Below are 27,381 nucleotides of genomic sequence, written 5' to 3'. Positions count from 1 at the left end.
TATTTGCTTACAATTTTGCATGATTGTTGTATAAAGTGTGGGTTTCTCTGATATTAAATACCGTTACCCAGAATGGCTGCGTGCACACGTCTACTTAAAAACACAGGGACGTTAGCGTCCAACATCACAGTGCCCCCTAGAGACAAACACTGAACACAACCGCTTACTTTATTAAGATTTTATTTAGAACATTTGGAAAATGAACAGATGCTGATTGACAAGAATCTACCTCCTCACGTCATTCTGCCTCACAGGCCGGCCAATCAGCGCCTGGCAATTCAACACTAGCTGAAAAAAATTAAAAATAAAATAAAGAGAAAAACCTAAGTGTCCTTTACATAGTTTGCCTTCGACGGCGAATCTGAAAGGATTAATTGTCAAATTGGTCCACGGTCTTTACAGTGCATTACAACGACCAGTGGAGTATTTTATGCTTTTGGAAGTCTCACTGGCACCTTTGTCCTTTTTTAGGATTGAAGTCAAGTCAAACCTTCTAAAAGAAACTTAATTTAAAGGGGACTTATTATACCACCAGGTGTGAGTGTGATTAGCCTAACAAGCCATTTCGAAAATCTGCCTAATATGACATCACTAGTGGGTGTGTCCACCTAGATCTGTGCTGGATAGGCTAATCACACTCACACCTGGTGGTATAATAAGTCCCCTTTAATTAATTATTGGTGGGTTTTAATGTAGCGGGGCACTCTTCAGATTTAGTGTCAACACTGCTTTAATAAATCAATAGAAATCAACATAAACACGCATAGAGCTCATCATCATTCACATCAGAGTGGAAAAAAAAAGTTAATAAATTAATCAAACATCAATGTTACTCCCTATAACCCCTACAAAAACACCTGTACTTTAAGATCATTTCTCTCTTTTTCCTGAACCCAGCCCTCTTCCCTACATCCTGTAGATACGCTCAACAACTTGTTTAGAAGCGCCACAGATCGCTCACACCGGCTGAGTGCTTGTTTACCTCGACTGAGGAAGGTCAGAGCTGCGCTCGCTGCACTGCTAATGGAGTTCTGCTCCTGGAGGTCTTATGAACACACTCGGTTCACTTTACCGCTCAATTCAGCACTCGGTCAGGACACCTCGTCGTCTTGGTGCACATCAATATCACTATAATAATAATCAGAACATTTAGAATCTATTTAGAGTGTCTCAACAGAATAGTGACATCTCGTATGAATTGAACTGAGTGAATCGCTTTTCCTCCACAGTAAAAAAATGTGAATAGTCCCCCGCCATCACATAGGTCCTCACGATATAACATAAACCGGATCAGTCCAGCTCCTCCGAAACACGAGCAAACAAACAGAAAACGTTGGTTGACCTAAATAAATTATTAATGTATAAAAATGGCTCATATTGTATGATAAAAAATATGGACACGTTCTGTAAGAAAACGCGTGTTCAGAGCGAGAGACAGAGCGAGAGAGAGCGAGACAGTGGAGAGTACAGATGCAGTCGGGCGCGTTTTAATAACGGAATTTGCAAAAAACGCGACGGACTGGTTCTTTTCTAATTCGATTGGCCGCAGCGTCTGAGTGGTGAGCAGCGGTACTGCGCGGGGAGGGGCTTAACACCGGGCCTCAAGTCCACCTCGACGACCCCCTCCCCTCCCTGCCGTCCTAGACACACAAAACAAACGCACATCGCTACCGACTCCCTGTGGAGAACGGCCCACACACACACACACACACACACACACACACACACACACACACACACACACACACACACACACACACACACACACACGAGCCCCCTAAGTGCGGCGGGTCTTCTGTCTCTTGGCCTGCCGCTTGGCCTCGTCCAGGGAGGCGCTGTCGCCCCCGGCCGCCGCCATGCTGCGGACGCCCTGCACGCGGTTCACCAGCTGCAGCAGCATGGGGATGACCTGCAGGAGAACCAGGAGAACCGGGAGACCCGGGGATCAGGCACAGGGCAGGGAGGAGGCGTGGCCTCGGGCCCTTGAGTATCGGCCGATACCGAGTATACACCGACACAGCTTCCAGCGTTGTAACGACTAACGGCGCTCGTTCTTATATGAAGGGTTCTCTGACGATGAGTGACAGTGATGTAAAGTCGCTTCACTTACGGTAGACACTTTTTCTTTCCAGAACTAGATAATGTACCTTTATAATATATAATTAGAATAATAGATTTGTATTATGTAGTTAAGCATGATCATAGATGTTCTTCCGACTTGGTTGCTGGAACTAGCTAGTCACGCGATGTATCGGATCGGCGCATCGGACATTGCCCCGATACTTCCTACAATGCTAATCTGAAGCCGCTGTGCCCCAGCAGAGCAGCTCCTACATGCTGTGGACCTTCTGGGGTTAAGACCGCCCTCCACACGTTAGCGGAGGCGTTAGGGACGAGGCATGCATAGTTCGAAATATAGACACAGACAACATTTCAAACGTGTGACCGCGTCGGGCACTTCCTCCGTCAAACTCAATCTGAACACCATCTTAGGGCTGGCCGATTGGATACATATCTGTCTATCATTTTAGATCCAAACATTTGCTTTTTGACCATTTAGTGTATTTTTTTAAGGCAAAATTTCTAAGTTCTCAGTAACAGTTTTTTTTGTTAGAGACACGCTGAATAAATACAACATGTCTTCAAACTCAAAAATAATCATTTGAATAACCGTGATTTCTATATTAACCAAAATAATCGTGATTATGTTTTTTCCCCATAATCGAGCAGCCCTACACGTCTTCTAGTTCACACCAACGCCCTCAGACGTGTTCGCCTTGTCTGGTGAGGCGGGAGCGACCCCTGCAGAGGAGCCTAGGGCGTGGCTGCTGCTCAGCGTGTGAGCGCGGGCTCCTTATCTAGCTCTGCCTCACCTTCTCGTGGTTGTAGGCGGCGAGCAGCAGCAGCAGGGTGAGGGGCAGGGCGATGTACGAGCCCTGGGCGATGTCCTGGTCAGGCACTTTGTGCTGGGGGGAGAACACATGCAGCTTATTCACCGTACAGAGGGTCAGAGCATTCAGTGTAGAGGGCAGAGCATTCAGAGAACCTCATGTTCATTCAGTGTAGAGGGCAGAGCATTACGGTGTGTGTGTAAAGGTGTGTGTGTGTGTGTGTGTATAAAGGTGCGTGTGTGTGTAAAGGTGTGTGTGTGTAAAGGTGTGTGTGTGTGTGTGTAAAGGTGTGTAAAGGTGTGTGTGTGTGTAAAGGTGTGTAAAGGTGTGTGTAAAGGTGTGTGTGTGTAAAGGTGTGTGTGTGTCTCTCTCTCTTACGGTGGGGTTGAAGGTCAGGGTGACGTGCTTGTGGTAGCCCGTGGCCACGAAGGACACCTGGGTCAGGCTGTAGTCGTACTGGGAGCGCGACAGCGTGGAGTGGAGCATCAGCACGTAGTTCTGGAGACGGACAGGCCCAGGGACCAATCAGAGGAGAGGGACAGACCCAGGGACCAATCAGAGGAGAGAGCAGGGGGAGAGGCCCAGGGACCAATCAGAGGAGAGAGCAGGGGGAGAGGCCCAGGGACCAATCAGAGGAGAGAGGAGGGGGACAGGCCCAGGGACCAATCAGAGGAGAGGGGGGGAGAAAAAAAGAGGGTTGAGTTAACATGTAATTTATGAAGAGATCATTTCATGTTTTATGCACCAAAACACACAGTAAAGAATTTAAGAGGGATTACATATTAATATTCAAGATGAAAATACTAGTAGGTAAGTAATAACAGTTTTCACTGGCCAAAGTGCCGTACACAGTGCAAACACTAGCACTTCCTTCTCTGTCTGACTTGATTGTCAATTTGGATTATATCCTTGAGATTAACTTTAAATTACGCCTGTGATTGTAATGAGTAACGTTAATTTTTTTTTACACATTATATATAAATAAAGAACCACCTCTTTCGTCTTTAATATTGCACTCAAAGCAGTTTACATAGAGCTGAATTATGTGCAGTCTCATGATTCCTGCGCTTTCTGTGTCGTGTCTTCCTTGTGGAATGCACTTGTGTGGCTTTAAACACGTCAGCTAAATGAAGGCGAGGTATTCAAGAGGAGGAGGAGGATGTCTTACCTCCCCGTCACGGTCCAGGGGGGGGAAGTGGAAGAAGAGCGACTGTCCCAGAGAGACGGTGTTGATGGGGTTGTCCATGTTGTCGCTGCGGTAGAGCTTCACCTGTCAGGGAGGAGGGGCAGACAGACGGTGAGGACTCTACCTGTTGGTAAACTACACCCGACTCTGCAGGAATCTGCAAAAACAACTGTCTACACAGACACAAGGCGAGCCAAACATTTATGTTTAGCTGACGCTTTTATCCAGAGCAACTTACAATAAGTCCATTTGTCAGAAGAAAGAGAAACAACAATATATCTCTGTGGGTACAGTAAGGATGTTCATAGAACCGAGTGCCAAGCACTAACCATCACTAGGTTAACCCATTCCCCGTATACAAGAGAGCTAGCTAGGATAAGATGCTACACGATGCTGCATACTATTTTTAAGTGCCAGGACGAACAACAGACAATAAGTGCGTAAGAGGGGAGGATCTGCGTCACGGCGATAGCAGCTTAATCTACGGGGACACCTGGAGGAACAACGATATAAACAGACAGGATGCAAATCCAAACAGAGCGTAGCCCGGGGCTAAAGAGGGGAGGCGGGGGGTGAGGCAGGGTGGGGAGAGAGGCAGGGGGCGGGCGTCGTACCGACAGCGTGGGCAGGTGTTCCGGGGACGTGACCACGTTCCCACTCAGGTCGAACTGATTGATCTGCCGGAAGGCGATGATGTTGACCCCCTCGATGTCACTGTTACCCACCTAGACACACACACACACACACACACACACACACACACACACACACACACACACAGTCAGTATGCGAGGGCTGTCTCAGATCAATACGCTGGCAGCCATCAAGGCTGCGCCCTGAGAATCAAGTTAGTGAGGAGACACTCTGAATGAGACAAACTTTTCGCCTCTACTTTTAAGGGACAAAACATCCTTAAGTGCCCCCCGGTTCACGTCTAGTGGACAGGCTGTGTGTTTATGAAGCCGGGGGCCGTGGTACCACTCCTCACCTCCAGGGAGCGGTGTTGGGGCAGGGCCCTCTCGATGTGGTCGTTGCCCTCGGCCCTCAGCTGGATCACATACCTGCAGGCGGGCTGGGAGGGGGTGGGGGGGGGTGGGGGGTCACAACATATTAGGTCATTACAATTCATTATGTCATCGAGATGAAACGCATGTAACTGTTAAACGGTAAACGGACTGCATTTAAACAGCGCTTTTCTAACCAGTGACCACAAAGCGCTGTTCAATACGGCATCAGCTCGTCAGGAGCAGTCATATAAGCTAGCTCTATTTAGCTCCATAAGCTAGCTCTATTTAGCAGTATAGGTTAGCTCCATAAGCTAGCTCTATTTAGCACTATAGGTTAGCTCCATAAGCTAGCTCTATTTAGCACTATAGGTTAGCTCCATAAGCTAGCTCTATTTAGCACTATAGGTTAGCTCCATAAGCTAGCTCTATTTAGCACTATAGGTTAGCTCCATAAGCTAGCTCTATTTAGCACTATAGGTTAGCTCCATAAGCTAGCTCTATTTAGCACTATAGGTTAGCTCCATAAGCTAGCTCTATTTAGCAGTATAAGGTAGCTCCGTGTTGAGTGTCATATGCCAGCGCATTGGGCCCCCTCCCCCCCCCCTCCCCCTCTCCCCTTGGTCCCCCTCTCCCCTGGGGTCACCCTCTCCCCTACCAGGAGGCCCCTGAGGCGGAAGCGGCCCTCCTCGTCGGTGACGGTGTCCTCGCTGTAGAGGCTGCAGTCGCCCTGCCCCACAGCCTCCACGGCTACGTCACGCTCTGCATCCCCACTCAGAGACTGGACCGCCCCGTAGCAGCTGGAGGGGGGGGGAGGGAGGGAGAGGAGGGGGAGAGGAGAGAGGGGGAAGGAGGAGGAGAGAGGAGGAGAGAGGGGAGAGAGAGGAGAGAGGGAGAGGAGGGGGAGAGAGGGGAGAGGGGGAGAGAGAGGGGAGGGGAGAGAGGGGAGGAGAGAGGGAAGAGGAGAGAGGAGAGAGAGAGAGAGAGGGGGGAGAGGGCGGAGAGAGGAGAGGGAAGAGGGGAGAGGAGAGAGGGGGAAGGAGGAGGAGAGAGGAGGAGAGAGGGGGAGAGAGGGGGGAGGAGAGAGGGAAGAGGAGAGAGGAGAGAGAGGGAGAGAGGGAGAGAGAGAGGAGAGGAGAGGAGAGAGGAGAGGAGAGAGGAGAGAGAGGGGAGGGGAGAGAGGGAGAGAGAGAAGAGAGGGGGAAGGAGGAGGAGAGAGGAGAGCCATCAGGATAACAGAGCTGGCTGGATGACAGTCACCGAGTGCTTCTAGTCGCAATCCATTGTTTGCCTCGATCCCAAAGGGCTTAAGTAGGCCAGCATTATTAAAAAGATACCAATGCTGTTTGTATCATGCTGGCCAACGGTACAACTCTAAAGAGGTTTTAGGTACCTGGTAAAACAACGGAACGACCAAAGACTGGTTCTAGGTACCTGGTATCCCTATGGTAGTACGCTGGTTCTAGGTACCTGGTATCACTATGGTAGTACGCTGGTTCTAGGTACCTGGTATCCCTATGGTAGTACGATGGTTCTAGGTACCTGGTATCCCTATGGTAGTACGATGGTAGTACGATGGTTCTAGGTACCTGGTATCCCTATGGTAGTACGATGGTTCTAGGTACCTATAGGCGGTCTTGACGCCGGTGATGTCGATGCTGAGGTTCTGGCCCTCGTCCACGGAGATCATCTGGGAGGCGGGCTCGAAGCGGAACTCCTTCATCATGGGCTTGAAGTAGTACTGCCCCGGACTCTGGAAGAACCACAACAAGAGCGTTGGGTTTATGGCGTCCCAGGTGAGAGGCGCTGGGTCGATCCCCAGTGTCCGCAGGCGACGTAGAGCAATGTTCTCTGAACATCGGTTTTACAATCGGGGCGTTTAGCAGGCGCTTTTATCCAGAGCGCCTTACAATAAGTACACGTTCATAGGACCAAGTGTCAAGCACTAACCAACACTAGGTTAACCCATTCCCCGTATGCAACAAAGATAGCTAGGGTAAGACGCTTCACGATGCCAAGTACTGTTTTTATGTGCCAGGACGTACAACATACAATAAGTGTGTAAGAGGGGTAGGGGCTTTGATTAAAACCATGCGCCAAATGGCTTAATAGTGGAAGGAAACCAAACATAACGTTATTGCCATTTACAGAGTAACACGATGAGGAGGAGGACGTACCAGGTTGTTGAAGGTCAGCACCCCGGTGTCCTGGGTCAGCAGGTTGGACCGGAAGTTGCCCCCGCTCAGAGAGAGTAGCACACCGGAGAGTGGCTGATCATCCTCAGACCGGATCTGTACACAGACAGACACCAAGGGTTAAGCTACAGCACGCTCAGGTTCTAATGGCCCCTCACTCCCTCTCTCTCACGACAGACACCAAGGGTTAAGCTACAGCACGCTCAGGTTCTAATGGCCCCTCACTCCCTCTCTCTCACGACAGACACCAAGGGTTAAGCTACAGCACGCTCAGGTTCTAATGGCCCCTCACTCCCTCTCTCTCACGACAGACACCAAGGGTTAAGCTACAGCACGCTCAGGTTCTAATGGCCCCTCACTCCCTCTCTCTCTCTCACAGACAGACACAAAGGGTTAAGCTACAGCACGCTCAGGTTCTAATGGCCCCTCACTCCCTCTCTCTCTCACAGACGGACACCAAGGGTTAAGCTACAGCACGCTCAGGTTCTAAATGACACAGACAGACTGACAGAGAGACAGACGCAAGAGCACATGCACACTGTCACACACACACACACACACACACACACACACACACACACACACACACACACACACACACACACACACACACACGTTGAGCAATGGTCCCTCTCGTATCTTTTAAGCCGTTTAATTCATCATATTTATTGCATAATTTAAAAAGGGAGTCTTTCAAATCTTGCAAAGATTGCAAAGTGCGAGTTAATACGAGCATTTAAACAGTAAAAAGAATTTACGAGCTACACAACAAGTCTAGCCGAGGGAGCGCTAAACTTTGTTGTTTGCAGCGGTGCCGATATATAAACGCGTTGCCTTCCAGAGTTTAAACCCCGTTCACGAAGCGCTTCCTCTCTCCAGGCCCTGCCAGGTCCACATCAAGATCTCTCCCTTCATTGTCCTCCCTGCCCCGACCTCACCGAGGGCCTCACCGAGGCCCTCACCGAGGGCCTCACCGAGGGCCTCACCGAGGGCCTCACCGAGGCCCTCACCGAGGCCCTCACCGAGGCCCTCACCGAGGGCCTCACCGAGGGCCTCACCGAGGCCCTCACCGAGGCCCTCACCGAGGGCCTCACCGAGGGCCTCACCGAGGGCCTCACCGAGGCCTCACCGAGGGCCTCACCGAGGCCTCACCGAGGGCCTCACCGAGGGCCTCACCGAGGCCTCTCCGAGGGCCTCACCGAGGGCCTCACCGAGGGCTCACCGAGGCCCTCAGCGAGGGCCTCACCGAGGCCTCACCGAGGCCCTCACCGAGGCCCTCACCGAGGCCTCACCGAGGCCCTCACCGAGGCCTAACCGAGGCCCTCACCGAGGCCCTCACCGAGGCCTCACCGAGGGCTCACCGAGGGCTCACCGAGGGCTCACCGAGGGCCTCACCGAGGGCTCACCGAGGGCCTCACCGAGGGCCTCACCGAGACCTCACCGAGGGCTCACCGAGGGCTCACCGAGGGCTCACCGAGGGCGCGTCAGGATCTGATCGACGTGCGCCGCAACCCAACAACAATCAGGGACCATAAACCCCAGGTCCCAACGGCTGGGCGACGCAGAGCGAGGGAGACACAGGGAGCCAGCGAGACAGGCTCCCCGTGACGCCGCCGCTCCAGAAGATAAGGATCCCCGCCGTCTCCATTACAGGCCGCGGTGCCGCGGTGCCGGGGGACGGCCCTGGCTGTCCTGACGTCAGGGGAACGGACCGGCCCACGCAGAGAGAGGGCTCGGGGACGGGCGACAGGAGCGGACTGAAGGTGGAACTCCGTCGGGGTGGAGGCTCCATCGCTGGGAGGCCGTGGGGATCGCAGCTACCGACGTGTGCGGCTTGTGTTTCAGGAGGCAGAGCGGGGTGGCTGGTCACCGGAAGGTCGCTAGTTCGATCCCCGGCGCCTCCTAGCGGAGTGTCGACGTGTCCCTGAGCGAGACGCCTCACCCTGACGAGCTGGCTGTCGCCCTGCGTGGCTGACACGGCCGTCGATGCGTGAATGGGTAAATGAGGCCATGTTGTAAAGCGCTTTGAGCTGCCACCGGATAAATGCACTGAATAAATGCAGTCCATTTACCATTTGAGGTCACAGTTCCACCTCGTGTGGATAAAGTACGATAACTGCTTCTAAAGTTGCCTTTTTAAACACTTCATCCGTGTCGATGAATGCCATCCTTGTCCCCCCCCCCCCCCCCCTATAAACGACCTGGGATACAGCGCAGAAGGAACAGCGGACCGCAGCCAGCGAGCCCCCCTCCCCAGGGACGGGGGCCCAGAGCGAGGCGTTGGCAGACTCCAGAGCAGAGCATGTGGCGGTGACGGAACAAAGGGCTCACGGCGTGAGCGGGTTTATAAAGGAGACGAGCGAGGCCTTCTCGCGCTACAGCCAGAAGGAGACGACCTCCAAGCGCTTGTTTTACATCCAGGAACAAGCAGGGAGCGGTTCTGGTGGCTCGCACGGCGACACGACGACGGGACTGTCTTTATCCTCTGAACCGCAGAAGAGACCCCCGCCCACACCAGCCTCCTCTTCGTCCCTGTTCATTAAAAGTATTCGCTTTGGTGCGCAACATGTTCTGAGACGGGGACTAACGAGCCTGGCTCTGGAGTCCGATCATCCGCCCCGGCACAGCGTCCCGGTCGCGGGTCACAGCCATCCGTCTGCTCCGACAGTAAGACGCACTATCCGCTCTGCACGTGTTCAGAGGTCGACTACGGAAATACCGCCGCCGCAGAAGGAGGACCGGAGGCTCAGGAACAAAAATAATACATATAGTCCCCCCCCCTCACACGGAGACGGGGGGAGGAGCGGGGGAGACGGGGGAGACGGATGGCGTACCTTGAAGGTGACTCCTGCGAGGGCAAAGGCCTTGAAGTCTCCCGAGGCACCGGGCACCGCGCTGAGGACAAAGCCCTCCTTGCGGGCGCTGGTGTCGTACTCGCGGTCGCTGTGGAGTGGGCCGACCCTGGTGGGGGGAGGAGAGGGAGAAGAGAGGGGGAGAGGGGGGTGAGGGAGGGGGGAGACACAAAGACAGGCTCTTGCTTCAGAGGCTCTCCTGCAATAACCACACGTCCCACTTATCACCTCAGGTGATGCTGGGTCGTGAACTATTAATTAAAACTGTAAAGCACGGGACCACAGAAGAACTGCTAATGAGCTGCTAACGAGCAGAACACAGCCCGCGCTCCACCCTCGTGACGACTGATACCGAGTCCATTGTGAGGCGGCGTCGGCCTTCTTAGCATGCAGAGAGCAGCTCTCCGGCAGAACCGCCAGGAGCCAAAAGAGTTTCAGGAGGACCACTCTGCTGGTTTGTAAACGGTAAACGGACTGCATTTAGACAGCGCTTCGCTAACCAGTGGTCCCTCAAAGCGCTTTGCAATACTGGGTACTTTAAAGCGCATTCACCCGTTCACGGACACATTCACACACCGACGGCGGAGTCGGCCATACAAGTGGAAAGCCAGCAGTGAGGGTGAGGCGTCTCGCTCAGGGACACCTCAGCACTCAGCTAGGAGGAGCCGGGGATCGAACCAGCGACCTTCCGGTGACCAGCCGACCCGCCCTACCTCCTGAGCAGCCTGCAGCCCTGCCTCAGCCAGAACATCTCAGCGCTATCCGTCATCAAACCGCCACCCCTCGGTTACCTGTAGGTTCCCGTCTCGCTGGTTGCCACGGTGATGAGAGGCTGGCCGGCCCCCCGCTCCGTGATGGAGATCTCCACCCCCTGGAGCTCAGGGAACACCGTGCCCTCCAGGAAGAGACCCGCGCGCCCCGAGATGTCCACCAGGCGGCCCGGACACGAGTCTGGAGGGACGTGGGGGAGAGGGGGGCGTCACCATGAGGCATGGAGAGACCCCTGAGGTACACACACACACACGTACACACACACGCACACACACACACACACACGTACACACACACACACACACACACACACACACGTACACACACACACACACACACACACACAACTGACCTCCGGTGATGGTGGCCTCCACCTCGGGGGGGTAGAAGAGCAGCTCCTTGGAGGAGGGGGTGACGGTGATCTTCTCTCCAGCCCTGCACACAGAAGAGAGCCACCGGTTGGTTGATTCCTGCAGCTCTACTGAATGTCATCACACATGAATTCCATCCACCTCAATAATAACAAAACTAACTGAATCGCATCACCAGGCCAAACTGATCTTCGTACACTCCGATTAAAATTTTTACATTTAGGGCATTTAGCAGACGCTTTTATTCAAAGCGATTTAAAACCATTCACACACAGAAAGGCGGAGTCTACCACGCAGGGCGATAGCCAGTTTGTCGGGAGCAGTCAGGGGGAGGCGTCTCGCTCAGGGACACCTCGACCTCAGCTAGGAGGAGCCGGGGATCGAACCAGCGACCTTCTGGTTACCAGCCGACCCGCTCTGCCTCCTGAGCCCCATGCCGCCCAGATTTACAGTTTTGAAAGTAAGTCATTAGATGATTTTATCCAAAGCCACTCGTTGAACTCAGAGTCATTATGGGGCCGGTAGGGAATACCGCGCCTGGCGTCGTTACCATGGGTACAAGCAGGCCTCAGACACCTGGGGGATTGAACCCGCCACCTTCCGGCAGTGAGACTACCCGCTCCCCCACCGCCCCCCGGTGCCGCTGGACCCACCTGGCCCAGTAGGAGAACTCGAAGTGGAAGGGCCCCGTCAGCTCGTCGGCCCGCTCCAGGATTGGGGGGCCGTCGTCCCGGGCCCCGCCCTCCTGCTCCCCCTCCTCCGCCGCCCGCCGCTCCCTCTCCTGCCGGCGGAGCGTGATCTCCTGCAGCTGCTGCTCCTGGCGCTGCTCCTCCTGGGAGCGGAGCGGGCCGAGGACAAGAGCCGGCTCGCTCTCGATGGACGACCTGGAGGGGGGGAGGAGTCAGAGACCGTCATGGAGACCAGAGAGGAGTCAGAGACCGTCATGGAGACCAGAGAGGAGTCAGAGACCGTCATGGAGACCAGAGAGGAGTCAGAGACCGTCATGGAGACCAGAGAGGAGTCAGAGACCGTCATGGAGACCAGAGAGGAGTCAGAGACCGTCATGGAGACCAGAGACTCCATGGAGGAGGAGATGAGTCAGAGACCGTCATGGAGGTCACATAGGCTCACCTGCATAGCCTTCCCCTTAACCCCCCCAAACACCCTTATTGTACGTTGTACGTCCTGGCACTTAAAAATAGTACTTAGCATTGTGTAGCATCTTATCCTAGCTATCTCTGTTGTGTACGGGGAATGGGTTAACCTAGTGATGGTTAGTGTTCGGCACTTCCTTACTGTACCGACAGAGATATATTGTTCTTTCTCTTTCTCTTGAATCTGTGGGGTGAGGGGGGGGGAGAGGAGCTCGTACTTGATGGTGACGGTGACGTCCAGGAGCTTGTCCGTGGTGATGAGGCCGGTCATGTGATGGCGGACGGCGGTCAGGGTGAGGATGCTGGGGGCGGACCTGAGGAACACACAGCGAGCCAATCGTCGGTAGGGTTGTGGGCGGGACAAGAAGAGACGACCAAAATACAACACACGGATCGAGCGTGAGCGCGTGCGTGTGTGCAGGAAGTGCACACTCACGTGTCGTAGGTGTAGTAATCCTGTTCAAACTGGTGGCAGGAGCGGGGAGTGACTTTGTATACGCCTAGACAAGAACAACACGATGTTAGTCATTATTTAGGGGTTCTAGAACATCAGTTTTTTGCGGTGAACAATACAACCAGTCATTCACAGGCTGACGGCGGAGTCAACCCGTCGAGGCGACAGCCAGCTCGTCAGGAGGCGTCAGGGTGAGACGTCCTGCTCAGGGAGGGACACCACGACACTCGAGCCGGGGAACGAACTAGCAACCTTCAGGGTACCAGTCGACCCGCTCCACCTCATGAGAGACTGCCGCCCCTCATTGGATACATTCCCCTCGCTCTTTTCCCCCATTCCTCACCAGGCTTGGAGAGGCAGAAGCGGTTCACCCCCTTGGAGAGGTTGTACACGCCCACGTTCTCCGGCTGGCTGCCGTCCTGGAAGAACTCCTGCGGAGAGGAGGGAGACGAGGAAAGGGTTCAACCGCGGCCCAGCGCAGGGGTCCTCCCGGGCGTCGTCACGTCGATCGGACGGAGACGTACGTACCAGCGTGATGGCGTGGGAGAGCGAGCAACGCAGGATGTAGCCGATCTGACGGAACTCCACCCCCGCCACGTCGGAGTCCAGGACCTCCACCTCCACCGACTTGTGTTTCCAGCACCACTCCTCGTGGGAGATGCTCGCTGTGGTGAGGAAGAGGAGGAGAGGCAGAGGAAGAGGAGGAAGGAGAAGAAAGAGGAGAGAGGAGGAGAGGCCAAGGAAGAGGAGGAAGGAGAGAGGGGAGGAAGGAGGAGAAAGAGGAGAGAGGAGGAGAGGCCGAGGAAGAGGAGGAAGGAGAGATGGAGAGAGGGGAGGAAGGAGAGATGGAGAGAGAGGAGAGGGAGGAGGAGAGAGATGAGGAGAAAGAGAAGAGGTGGATAGAGAGGTGGAGAGGAGGAGATGGAGAGGAGGAGCAGGAGAGGAGGAGGAGAGAGAGAGGAGACGAGGGGTTAGGATGACCTCTCCGCCTCCGAAGGGAGAACTCGATAGCCGTTAATTGCAGAGTTCTACACCCCGTACTAAACTGGATTAAGATACGACCTACTTTTTAAACCCACAAGGCGAATTAGGGAATTAGAATTACAGTCGCTATCATTAAATGAGTAAAACGGAAAAGTACGAAAGAAACAAATGATAAAGTTTTACAGTTTTATGTGTTGCTCAATACATGCCTGTTCTTACCTTCATAACGTTACGGCTGGAATATTCTAGCAGGTTTTATAGTCATAACTATTTATTTGGAGGAAAGGAAGAATTTTTTTGAAATGCATTCCCCCACACTTTCTCCAAGGTGCAATAATGTGCTGAAGTGCATCCCTGCGGTCGACAACATCCGGCCCTGACGCACTTATTTAATAAGAACATATGAGAGGTCTCACAAGTTTAGCCGCTCTGGGCTGGGCTCTGCATTCCCTCGGTGGGTGGAGGGTCCCTAAAGCCTCCGCTGCAATACATCACAGCTTTTAAACTAAGCTTGTGTCTGACTAAAGCAGTTCTGTTTTTAAACGCACGCATGTTCCAGCGGCCTGAATCATCTCCCTGCTGCTGCTCCGTCTGCTGGCTCAGCTCTCATGTGCGGCGGGGGGAACAAAGTGAAGCTCAGACCAGGAGAGCTGGGGCTTTGGTACACAGGGAGCAGAGCGACGTGATCTGATCCAGGACCACACATACAAAGGGCCGGGTGGGGTTTGAAGCTCTGCCACTGAACTACACAAGCCTGCACTGCGACCATGGCATGTCCGTTTAATGGATAGATGAAGGGGACACAGCATCAATAGCAGCAGATGCTAAATAATGTGTTTTCACCTATAGAACCACGTCTGAGCAGAAGCATCAGAACCGCAAGTCTTGGAACTGTAGCAAGGCAGTTATTTATAACTGGGTTGCTACGGCTACTTTGCACCAAAATAAATAAATAAAGTACACAGTTGAGACATCCTCTCTGCTTTGTTGCTTTTAACGTAATTTCTCGACTGATTCTTTGCATTAGGTGCGTTTACATTTGAGTTTGACCTCGTTTACGTCCATCCAGACAGATGGTTGCTACTAAACCAGCCCTTCACCAGAGACGGGGTTCTCTCAAGTGAAGGTGGAGACCTATGAAATCCGTTTTATATTTTCACTTATTCTTTATTTTTCCTTTTATTGTTTTCCGAGTTCTGACTTTTACGATTTGTGCTAATTTTATCTTCAGAAAGAGTGTCTACTTACGTCAATTAATAAAACGATTTAATCCGATTTATAACATTAATATCAATTTGGTAAGATATAACAGTATTTTTAATGATGCGCAGAAAATTGCAATATTATGTATTTATGCCTACTCGTCTGTAAGGCTACTACAATAGTCTACTTTTGATTATTATTATCTTGCTAATTATCTACTACTACTACTATTCCATTCCTAGAACCAAATTTCACGATTCCATCCATGACATCCTGGGTGCTTATAAAAAGGACAGTTTGTTCCCCCTTGTGAATGAACAACAACGACCACCACCACGTTTACCACGTTCACCAACGACCATTACCACGTTCCTAAACCACTGTTCCCAGTAGAGACGGAGGCCGGGTTGACAGAACCACCACCACCAGCTCCCCCCCCCCCCCCCATTACCACGTTCCTAAACCACTGTTCCCAGTAGAGACAGCGGCACCAACCTTTGTATTTTCCGGGCAGCACGCCGTCGAAGGAGAAGCTGAGGACGTCCCCGCTGGCCGACAGCGCCACCGTCCGTCGGTCGCCCTGCCGACTCACGGGCTGCAGGGTCACCGAGAGGTCGTCACAGGAGGCTGGAGGTCGAGACAAGGTCACACGCTCTTAAAAGGCTCAATAGGAAATGACCTTGAAGGAGGATGTCGCAATCTTTCAAATGAGTAAGTCATAAATACACTTGAATACCCTTCGTTCAAACAGTCCCTAAAAACTCAGCTTTTCAAGATCGCTTTCACCTCTTCTCCTTCCTTCTTTCTTTTAACTTCTTATTTTTTGGGATTTTTAGCTAACCATTTTATTGTATCCTATTCCATTTTTATTAAAATGTTATATTTTTATAGGTTTACATTTGTATTCAATTATTTACTCTGTCTACTACTACTACTACTACTACTACTATAAATAGGACAAAGGAAATTATTTGTGTCTGGAATATACCCTTCGGCAAATCTGTTAAATTCTTACTTTATAAATGTCATGGCATCGAATTAAAAAAGGTAGTAATAATTAAACAATTACATTTCACAAGGACATTAGTTTAAAAGTCAGTTGTGTCAGTGTGATCATTAACCCGGTCTACAGTCTTACCGAGGCAGTGGACTTTGCCCGAGACGGACGCCATGAACTGGGTGAAGAGCAGGTCTGTGATTGGCCGGTCCACCAGGGAGACGTCCAATAGAGAGGGCAGGAGGGCCATGCCCAGCTTCACCTCCGCTTCGGGGACAGACACCTGGACGGGGAGTTGGCACGTCGGACAGACTGTTGGGTCACTACGTCTGGGAGGAGTACTCTTTATATCATGGTGTGATCCAGATGCCTCGGACACCAGCCTTCCGAGTTGCACTTGTGACATAATTTCCGGTCTCGGAGCACTTATAGTGTTCCCGTTTGTCTTTGTGATTGTTGGCTGCATAAACGTCTTTAGCAAACCAGCTCGAAAACAAAAAACACAACTATGCATTGTTTTGAACGCACAGCAAGACCGTGCAATGCATACATTTGTGACCGGAATAAAGTAGTAATGCAATCAAGTTTGTAAGAGCATTTAAAATCGACATTGAAATGTCGAACGTGGCGCAGCCTTCTTTGTTGAGAGCGTCATCACTGAACTCGGTCTACTCTCAGAATTCCGAGGGGGCTCGACCAAAAGGGGGCGTGCCTCCGTGTAATGCCGCAAGAAAGCTGGGAGATTTCCCCACTTGCAACTCGAAAGGCTGGTGTCAGAGGCAACTGGATCACACCATTAAAAACACATTGATTTACACCAATGGCTTTGAGATAGTTTTGAGCATAAGCTGATTGTGCACAATGTGAAATGTTATTGATATTAGACCTTTCCAGAGGAAAGGCACTAGAACTGCAACATATCAATAATTAAATGAATAAAGCATAAATCATATCAACTAATGGTGCATAAAAGGTTGATAGTCAAATAACATTTTTCCTTTGAAACGGTCTCTCAAAGTGCATTTTTTTAAATTAAATGCTAGTAATATATTTTTTTAAATATGTAATTTTTTTTATACAAGTACGTTTAATGAGTGCAACTGCCCATTGAATCTTTCCAGTGTTTGAATCTTCGGGCAGAATGTTTTCCTTCAAAAGCGGATGAGCTAACCTGGGGCTAACAGACGGGCTAACGTGCAGCTAACAGACAGGCTAGCGGGGGACTAACGGGCTAACAGACGGGCTAACGGGGGGCTAAAGGAAAGGCTTACAGAGGCTAACGGACAGCTAAGGGACAGGCTAACGTGGGGCAAGCAGACGGGCTACTGGGGGGCTAAGGGTCAGGCTTATGGGGGCTAACGGACAGGCTAACAGGGGGGCTAAGGGCTAAGGGACAGGCTAACGGGCAGCTAACAGAAGGGCTAGCGGGGTCCTAATGGGCTAACAGACGGGGTACCAGGGGGGCTAAGGGACAGGCGTACGGAGGCTAACGGACAGCTAACGGGCAGCTAAGGGACAGGCTAACGTGGGGCTAACAGACGGGCTAACAGACAGCTAATGGGCAGCTAAGGGACAGGCTAACGTGGGGCTGACAGACTGGCTACCGGGGGGCTAAGGGACAGGCTAACTGGGGGCTAACGGGCGGGGGTCTTACGTGGACGCTGTAGTCTCCGGGTTTGGCCTGGAAGCAGAAGCCGCCTTGGGGGTCAGAGTCGGCAGTCTTGCCGAGGCCCGGGTCCTGGTCCCGGGGCCGGAGGGTCACCCTGTAGCGGCTCTGCTGCTTCATGCCCTCGGGCAGACGGCTCACGGCGATGCGGCCGCACACGCTGAACCTGAGGGGGCGGAGTCACCAGAGGGGGAGGGTAGCGAGGCGTCAGGACGGGAGCGTCAGGGAGCGCAGGCTGCCTGGTTACTAGGAGGGGCTACACGCTGTGATTGGAGAATACTGATTTTAATGATCAATTTAGCCTTCCCCGGACGTCCAATAAACCCTTCAGCCCAACGAGAGCAGAGCAGAGCAGAGCCACACACACACACACACACACACACACACACACACACACACACACACACACACACACACACACACACACACACACACACACACACACACACACACACACACACACACACACACACACACACACACACACACACACACGCACACGCACACGCTCGATTTGGGTTAAGATGAAGAGACCATTTATAAATATTTATCCATTTTCAAAAATATATATTCTTAAACTCTGTATCCCTTTGAGTGAGGAGGATTGGAAAAACTAAAATCAATGCATCGATGCAGCCGCACACCAAGTTGATACGTGGCAGCTGTTTTATTCATAAAGCAGAAGAGCGGTAAACAGGTTGAGAGTCTCTCAGCCCCAGCAGAACCTCTGCCTCAACAAAGAACCCATCCATCAAAATTATGTTCTGATACCACTTTTTCCTCCCCGATTCAGATTCCTGAACTGGAGTATCAGCCGATACAGAGTATTAGCCGATACAGAGTATATACCGATATAGCATCTGGCATTCCAACTACTAATAGCACTTGTTCTGATTGAAGGGTTCTCTTACGATGACAGCGATGTATAGACCACTATTATTTTTGCTCAAACACTAGATAATTTACATTTATGATCTATAATTATAATAAGACATTTGTATTGTTGTAGTTAAGCGTGAGCATCCATGTTTTTCCGACTTTTCCGTTGCCCCACCGTTAACGAACGCATCACAACACTGCACCATCTGAGAAATCTCCCAATACCGGTATGGATACCGGTATTGGAACAGCTATTATCAAAATCAGCTGAAAACCCCCCAAACAGACGGGGACTCACCCTGCGGTGATGATGTCCGGGAGCTGGGGGGGGTACTCACCCTGCGGTGATGATGTCCGGGAGCTGGGGGGTGTTGGGGGCGATCTTCACGGAGATGGGCTCGAAGAACATGAGCTCCTTCTGGGTGCGGATGGTGTAGGTTCCTGCGGTCATGTTCTCCAGGCGGAAGGAGCCGTCCTCTCTGGTCACCACTGGAGTCCGAACCAGAGAGAGCGACGCATCATTTCATAGGCGCTTCATAGGCGCATGCCACTGATTTGTCATTTGGTGACATCCTCCACCTTATCCAAGCTTATCACGGATCATTTAGGAAAATCTGCCAAATTAGATTCAAGGAAGCATTCTGCAGACCCAAATCAAAAGGGTGGCTTGTTTTATTGTGCGTTTGAAACAAGGTCTACAGCCAAGAAACTAAGCATCAAGTTTGATGGAGGAGTTAGAATGAGATGGACCAGGCTCCTGCCTGGTTTGGTAGCTCTTTAAGGGGCCCAGTACCTTTGATCTGGTTGTTGAGGTACACGGTGGCGTCCGGGACCCCCTCCCCCTCCAGGCTGTTGAGCACGCGGCCGGTAACGGAGAACCCCATGACGCGGAAGATGGGCTACAGAGGACCACACAAATCAAACTTTATTGATAAAGCGCCTTCCGTACAAAAGTGCAAGGGGCTTAACGATACAATGAAAATAAACGGAAATAAATACAGAAATAAATAAAAGGGATTAAAAGCTGAATTAGGTATGCTTTAAGGTTTCTTTAAAGGGGTTCACAGATTGTGATGGCTCAGCTCCTCCAGCATGCTGTTCCAGAGGCGAGGACCGTAGACACTAAAGGCTGACCCCCCATCGCTCTGAGACCCACGGGGGGTCGGCCTTTACTGTCAAGTTGTAGTAATTTTAGGAGATAGGCCTGCACGTAAATTACACAAATTGAAAAACTCATAGGCCTAATTGGAAACGTAATACCTCTTCATGTGATGTTTATTACTTTTATTACTTTTTAATGGCCTTAATTTGGGCTAATTTCATTTACTACCTTTTAATACCTTTAACCACCCGGGGAAACCCTGGTCTCTGCCCGCACAGACCTCAGGGTTCAGTAGGAGACCGAGGAGATCAACAAGGGAACGCGAGCGGCTCCTTTACCTCCAGCTGCAGACTGTTGTGCTCCACCTTGAAGTTCATCCTGGAGGGCGCCACGTCGAACGTGATCCTCTCTCCCCGGTAGAACGGAATCTGAAGCAGACGGAATCGCGTTTACTCTCAGGGCGTTTAGCAGACGCCTTTATCCAGAGCCACTTATCAGTCCATTAGTCAGAGGAAAGAGAAACAACAATATATCTCTGTGGGTACAGTAAGGATGTTCATAGAACCAGCTGCCAAGCACCAACCATCACTAGGTTAACCCACTCCCCGTAGACAACAGGGATAGCTAGGAGAAGACGCTACACAATGCTAAATAGTATTTTTGTTGTGCCAGGACGTAAGAGGGGTGTGGAGGGGACAAGGGGGAGTCTATGCAGATGCTACACACATCCTCCAGGTACAGGTTCCTAACCGGGTCCTCCCTCAGTCCCGGCGCGGGCTACTCACCACCGTGTACTCGCCGCTGGGCAGCGAGGGGAACACGAAGGCGCCGTCCTCGCCGGACAGAGAGCTGCAGAGGTAGAGCAGCGCGCTGTCCCCCGACTCCGCCCCTTCCACCGGCGCCGTGTTGCAGCCCGCCACCGCCTGGACCGCGGGGGGGGGGGAGGACACGCAGACACACAGAGGGTAGAGTTATTAATAGGGTCACTTAATGCATGTGGGTTAGCGTAAGGGCGGGGACGTTTTGTTCATTTAATCACAGAGCTCAGTGGGGCTGTGCTAGCAGGGACAACTCAAATAGCTCAAAATAAGTCAAAGAAAAACAAGTTAATTTAAGGTGCAAAGTTTCTGTTCCTTATTTAATTGACCAGCGGGTTTTCAAACAAAGGCAATAATTAACAATTAGATAGCGGGGGTGCAAACTGGTGAGGGCCCAGAAAGGTGACGAAGAAATATTGTCAGAAAGTCATCAGAAAAGGATCGATGCACGAACCGGATGCCGGATTTGCGTTAAAATCTGTGAATTTCGCCGAAAGCTAACGAGGTCGCCCCCCTGAGATCGATCAACCCAAGCAAGGTGAAACCAGACGTCCTCCAATCCTAAAGTCCTCGAGCGCGCACGTCCTTCCACGCCCGCCTCGGTGCCTCCTCCGCTAAGACAGAGGCGGGGGGGTGTGGGGGTGTGGGGGCTCACCTCCTGGCGGACGGAAGCCGAGTACAGCAGGAAGGTGACCTCCTTCATGGGCTCCCCGTCGCTGCGCACCACCCCCGTCACATCGTAGCCCCCCACCACCAGGGGGGCGGCGGCCGGGGCGTTGGCGTTGGACACCAGCACCGACGTCACGCTCTGGGAGTCGACCACAGGGGGGAGGAGTTAGGGACACACACCCCGACCCTAGCCCCCAAAGGGGAGGAGTTAGGGACACACACCCCGACCCCAGCCCCCCGAAGGGGGAGGAGTTAGGGACAGACACACCCGACCCTCCCCACCCAAAGGGGAGGAGTTAGGGACAGACACACCGACCCTAGGCCCCCAAAGGGGGAGGAGTTAGGGACAGACACACCGACCCTAGGCCCCCAAAGGGGAGGAGTTAGGGACAGACACACCGACCCTAGGCCCCCAAAGGGGGAGGAGTTAGGGACAGACACACCTGACCCTAGCCCCCCAAAGGGGGAGGAGTTAGGGACGGACAGACAGACCCCGACCCTAGCCCCCAAAGGGGGAGGAGTTAGGGACAGACACACCCCGACCCCAGCCCCCCATAGGGGGAGGAGTTAGGGACAGACACACCCCGACCCTAGCCCCCCATAGGGGGAGGAGTTAGGGACAGACACACCCCGACCCTAGCCCCCCATAGGGGGAGGAGTTAGGGACAGACACACCCCGACCCTAGCCCCCCATAGGGGGAGGAGTTAGGGACAGACACACCCCGACCCTAGCCCCCCATAGGGGGAGGAGTTAGGGACACACACCCCGACCCTGACATTATAAACTATCATATAATCGTACATTATAAACTATCATATAATCTTGCATTATAAACTATAATATAATGTTCTTCATTTCTGAACCGTTTATCGAGTACATGTTTCTCAAACTAAACATCAAATATGACCACTTAAGTTAACAAGGAAAATTACACACCAATAAACATGCAGGACTTCAAAGTCCTCAAGCTGTAAGACGTATAGCGTGATTTGTAGCGACATAAACAAACACATGAAGTCAGAAAGGTAAAGATAAACAAAGGCCAGGTGCCTTTGTTTATGGGTACCTTTCTGACTTCATCAGGTGATATCTGTGAGTGACCCACCTGCTCCAGCGTCCAGGAGGAATGAGAGGCTGTGATGTCATAGCTTCCCGGCATCACTTTGAAGAAGGTGTACCTGGAGAAACAGAGTTGGGTTCAGAGGAGACGACGGAAGGTCTACCAGTGGAGACATTAAAGGCCGGTTTATAGTGCTCCGTGAAGGCCTGTACGTAGACACGAGAGCCCTCTCCGTGTCTTACGTGCTCATCGTATATTTTTCAACTATCTGTCGACGCAACGGAGACGGCAAGGGCTGTGATTGGTCCTCTAACAAAATCATTTCCGGAATCACCTTTCCCGGTTTGACTTTGCACCTTATTTACTTTGTACATTGTTTACTTTGCATATTAAGGATCAATAAAACACCAAATAAGATTTGAAAAGCTTTGGAAGATATTTTCCGACACTAATTACATGGTTTGTAGTAGGGCTGCTCGATTATGGGAAAAATCATAATCACGATTATTTTGGTCAATATTGATATCACGATTATTCAAACGATTATTTTTGAGTTTGAAAACATGCATTTATTGACACAATCAATTATGACATAGAAACATGCTCTCACACTCCCCCCTCATGGAGGCAGGGGAAGTGCTTGCCTCCAGTCTCTTTCACAGCCGTTTTTATGTAAGGTCAGGCTCAGCCATTCTAAATAGGTTCTACACATACGTGAAATAATACATTCCCTATTTAATGTCTAGAGAACAACGGTCCCAGCATTTCTCCATAGCAAAGTTAAAAGTCACAAAGCCATAACAAACACATGGCCAGTGATGTTGATAGGTTTTCAATGTAGTGAGTCCCCGGGACCCACAGGTGGCGAGTTGGGTGGGTCCCTGAGAAATTCAATGGGTTCCGACTCCCCAGTTTAAAAAATGTGTTTCTTTTTTATTATTATTCTATTTCTTAAATTAAATTAATAGTGTTAAACTCCTTGATGGTGGTATGATATGGTTAGAGCTGGAGTACTCAACCGTTCATGTTTAACACTAGAAACGCCGGGCCGTTTTTACTTAGGCCTACTCCTAGCGCCGCAAGAGGGGTCAAATGACCCCTAAGTCATTTTAATGAGAGGCTGTGCATTTGCACATAATGATCACTAGGTGGCGCCAATGAGCTATTACCGCGCGAGCGCCACATTTGTGTGTGTGTGTCACAAGCCTAGTCCTCACGATTTTGTCATAAATGTACATATATTCAATCAGAAGGATTGCAAAAAAATCCTGTTTGATTTGCTCATTCGACACGAATGAGCACAGCATCGAGCAGTGGAAACGTGGGTTTATTTACTATGAAGTTCGTATTTTTAATTGTTGAAATGAAATCAGCGGTGACGAGCTAGTTGTTTTGGTAGCGGCTAAATTAGCATGTCGCGATACTTTGTACAGGGGATCACGTCTGCGCCGAGTAGATGCGCAGAGGGTTGAAACAGCGCTTGTCCGATCTGCTCACAAGAAGGTTTCTTTGGCCAGTTACTGTGATTAAACACGAGTTGTTTAATGTTCACAATGTATCGTTTTTCATGGGGAAAATGAGATGCGTCCCCGGGACGCATGGATAGTGAGTTTAGTGCGTCCTTTCAGATTGTAATGCGTCAGGGACGCAGGACGCGTACCTAGCAACATCACTGGATGGCTAATAAAAATCATATTGTTGTTAAACAGAAATACATATACAAGATGTACTTGGCAGTTCTGCCTTAAAGAACTCTTAGTTAAAGTCTGCTATAGGAGCTTGTTATCGTTCATCAAACTGTAACGTTACTGAAACTTTAATATTCCACACGGTAGGTCTACTCCAACATGTCTGTCAACAGTCGATGCTGCTGATTGGCGGTTAACTGGCATGTCCCGCCTCCTGCCAACGGCATACTTCCTGATGCAGCACGCCTGTTAGATTGTACTCCCTCTCGCCGCGTTGAATGCTTTCGCATGCGCGTCTCTTTCATAAACTTTCATAAACTCTCTAGGCCTACTGTAAAACGGAAAATGTCAAATTAATCGTTTCAACTCGATTATACGAGTTTGGAGATCGTTTGACCCCAAAATCGATATCGCGATCGAAATTCGATTAATTGCACAGCCCTAGTTTGTAGTCAACATATAAGATCGATCGGGCGGTGAATTTCATTGCATATCCGACAACCCGACGGAGAACTGTGACTGCTGGAGGGGTCTCCGTAGTTACGGATTTGGAGTAGCATACTTTGGCCTTTAGTGAGTTAATAAGGATAACCTACTTTCCCCCAGGTTGAGTGAGGACAGACTGGAGCTTCTCCTCCGTCCCGGACCGGCTCAGCTTCACCTCAACGTCGGCTGGGCCCAGTGGATGACCTTTACTGAGAACCTGAAGGTCATCGGGAAAAAACAGCGAGGAAATGAGAAGAAGGACTTTTTCCAATTACATTTAGTAGACGCTTTTATCCAAAGCGACAAAGTACAGACGTCCGAAGATGGAGAAACAACAATATATCTCTGTCGGTTCAGTAAGGATGGTCATAGAACCAAGCGCCAAGCACTAACAATCACTAGATTAACCCATTCCCCGTACACAACAGAGTTGGCTAGGATAAGATGCTACACATTGCTAAGTACTATTTTTAAGTGCCAGGACGTACAACCTACAATAAGGGTGTACATCAATTGATGCTTGAAGGGAAAAAATAAAAATAAAAGTATGTATGCATGATTCAGAGGTACTAACCGCTCCCGAGATGGAGAAGCCGGTGAAGGCGAAGTTGATGTCCTGCTCCCGGGTGCAGATGTCGTTGACCCCGTCCACGTGGAGATCCACTCGGGTCGGCTCTTCATGGGGAGAAAAACGTTCAAGGAAACCATCGGCGATAATAAAGACATAACAAAATAACGATGGACATCCCTCTACTCGTGCAGCATACATAAATATGAATCCCTTCTATTTCTGTATGCACTTCTCACATGTGTGAAGTGTGGGGGGGGGGCAGCCTATGAGAACAAGGCCGGGCTCATACAAGCAGAGGTGCACACACACACGGGTTTGGTTACATCCTCTGCCTTATCACGGATCATTAGGAAATGATCAGAATGAGTATGACAGCCAAGTTAGATTTGAGGAGGCATTCTGCAGACCAAATCAAAAGAGTGGCTTGTTTCAGTGTGCGTTTGTGGGGTAAAACAATGTTTACAGCCAAGGAAATAAGCATTCAATTTGTTATTTTTGCAATTTTGAAAGACATGTTAATGAGCAGAAGATATATCATGTATCGTGGGTATACCTATTGCATACCAAAGACAGAATGACCCCAGTTTTATCTGACTTCCTGTGGATGGTCACGTGGATCCTGTGTTTATCTGTATATCTAAACACTGAGTAGGCTGTGATGGATATTCTTACCGAAGCTCCAACCAAGTGGAGGCTCAATCTTCAACACAAAGTCGCCCTGGAAACCAAAAAGTATATTTTTGTTTACTAAAATATCATTCATGAATGAAGATTCAAGTTGGGGTCTGTAATGTACATACCTTGTCATAAAGAGGGATCATAAAGTAACCATTGATTGGCGCGCAGTCCGTTTGATATTTCAGTGAACCTTGCTTAGTGTACAGTTTAATCTGTGAAAAGAGAAAACAAATGTATTTAATATACACTACAGTTCAAAAGTTTGGAGTCACTTAGAAACGTTTAAGAAAAGCACTGTTTCCTTCAATGAAGATAACATTAAAATAATCAGAAAATACAGTCTAGACATTGTTAATGTGGTAAATGACCATTGTAGCAGTAAACGGCAGATTTTTCATGGAATATCTACATAGGCGAACAGAGGCCCAATTCCAGCCACCATCACTCCTGTGTTCTAATGGTACATTGTTTAGCTCATCGTGTTAAAAGGCGAATTGATGATCAGAAAAGCCTTGTGCAATTATGTTAGCACAGCTGAAAACTGTTGAATAAAAGTGAGTTTTCATGGAAACGTGACCTTGTCTGGTGAATGCAGTGATGTGATCGGATGAATGAACAAACACGCCACATCTTTAAAGGGTCTTCAACTGGGGGTCCAGGCTAGTCTAGGTTGTGCCGGTATTAACTAAGCAGTTAATCGTATTAACTGGAGGCATGGGGGGTAGGGACCCTGGTGTGAGCCGACAGCCCGATCAGCACCGGCAGGTTTAGGGGTTAACGAGAGGCTCGCATTAATGAGTTAGTGTAAAGTGTTCAAGTGGCAGCGCTACAGCCACGGTTCACTGCTGTGCAAGTGACAGAAAAAGTTGCCGTTTTGGGTGGGTCTGGGAGTGGATTAGTAGTAGATTCATATTGCTGCAAGGAGAAACTATTCACAACCAAGTGGTAGAAATTTGACCAAATGTATTCGTATGTGTGAGTGAGCTTTCATTAAGCCATCATATACATGGTACTGCAAGGAGACATTAGTATTCACAACCAAGGGGTAGATATTAAGACACAATGAAGAGATATTGAATTTAATCAAACAAATACCAGGTTAACCCATAGGGGAATCATTAAAGTTGATTGACAGGTACTGTGCTCAGATTATCAGCATCTGATCAGCGGCTAGCCGATAGGCTAACTGACGAGCTAACAGACTAGCCTAGCTTCCTTCCTCTTACCTCGATCAAAGAGTAATTAATCTCCACGTCGGACTTCACGAACCCCCCGCAGGCCACCACCACGTCGTCCGACGCCGACGCCAGGACTTGGCAACAGAGCACCCCGAGGAGCACCGCCATGAGCCCCATGTCCACTCGAAGAACCGTAATCCCGATCATCTTGATGCTGCTCTGATTCTCGGCTGTCAGCGGACCGGACAAGTGCACGCTGTCACCGGGTCTGTGCCGAGAGGGGGTCGGCGGCAGAGGGCGGGGAGTCGGGCAGCAGCGTCCCCTGGTGGACTGGAGGAAGGAGGCCAGCAGCGCCCCTGGGTGGATCCACTGGATAGTGACAGCGGCACCCCCTGATTGATAGGATATTAGATTCTATCCAATATGTATATTTTGTTTTTAACGTTTTATACTTATATACTTTTATATATACTGACCTCTTTATTGTTCACATGCTTTGGCAATGTACATGTTTGTTTTTCAT

General features: G+C 50.6%; 1 protein-coding gene across 1 annotated transcript; it reads right to left on the bottom strand.

The window, feature by feature from the left end:
- Positions 1 to 163: 163 nt before the first annotated feature.
- nomo (nodal modulator) lies at positions 164 to 27,124 on the bottom strand. Its single transcript, XM_060046548.1, has 31 exons — positions 26,907 to 27,124; positions 25,803 to 25,892; positions 25,675 to 25,720; positions 25,006 to 25,106; positions 24,542 to 24,648; positions 22,303 to 22,375; positions 21,183 to 21,335; positions 20,495 to 20,632; positions 20,048 to 20,137; positions 19,401 to 19,506; positions 18,946 to 19,096; positions 17,717 to 17,894; positions 16,204 to 16,345; positions 15,561 to 15,692; positions 13,407 to 13,543; positions 13,222 to 13,309; positions 12,861 to 12,924; positions 12,643 to 12,738; positions 11,924 to 12,154; positions 11,252 to 11,334; positions 10,920 to 11,079; positions 10,111 to 10,237; positions 7,259 to 7,372; positions 6,707 to 6,834; positions 5,740 to 5,881; positions 5,066 to 5,149; positions 4,692 to 4,802; positions 4,060 to 4,161; positions 3,270 to 3,389; positions 2,874 to 2,966; positions 164 to 1,909 (listed from the first exon to the last, which is right to left on the bottom strand). The coding sequence occupies exons 1-31, from the start codon at positions 27,063 to 27,065 to the stop codon at positions 1,778 to 1,780; spliced, it is 3,678 nt and encodes a 1,225-aa protein (XP_059902531.1). The 5' UTR covers positions 27,066 to 27,124; the 3' UTR covers positions 164 to 1,777.
- Between the last annotated feature and the right edge of the window lie 257 nt (positions 27,125 to 27,381).

The sequence above is a fragment of the Gadus macrocephalus genome, chromosome 3 (genome assembly GCF_031168955.1).
Source record: "Gadus macrocephalus chromosome 3, ASM3116895v1".
NCBI lineage: Eukaryota > Metazoa > Chordata > Actinopteri > Gadiformes > Gadidae > Gadus > Gadus macrocephalus.
This window is presented reverse-complemented; position numbering and strand designations above follow the sequence as displayed.

What these genes read in the sequence shown, in the direction of transcription:
- nomo (XM_060046548.1), bottom strand. Translation starts at nt 27,065, where the DNA reads ATGATCGGGATTACGGTTCTTCGAGTGGACATGGGGCTCATGGCGGTG. An exon ending in AGCGAGACGGGAACCTACAG is followed by an intron (nt 10,238 to 10,919) that starts GTAACCGAGGGG and finishes TCCCCCCACCAG; the next exon opens with GGTCGGCCCACTCCACAGCG. An exon ending in TGCTGACCTTCAACAACCTG is followed by an intron (nt 6,835 to 7,258) that starts GTACGTCCTCCT and finishes TGGTTCTTCCAG; the next exon opens with AGTCCGGGGCAGTACTACTT.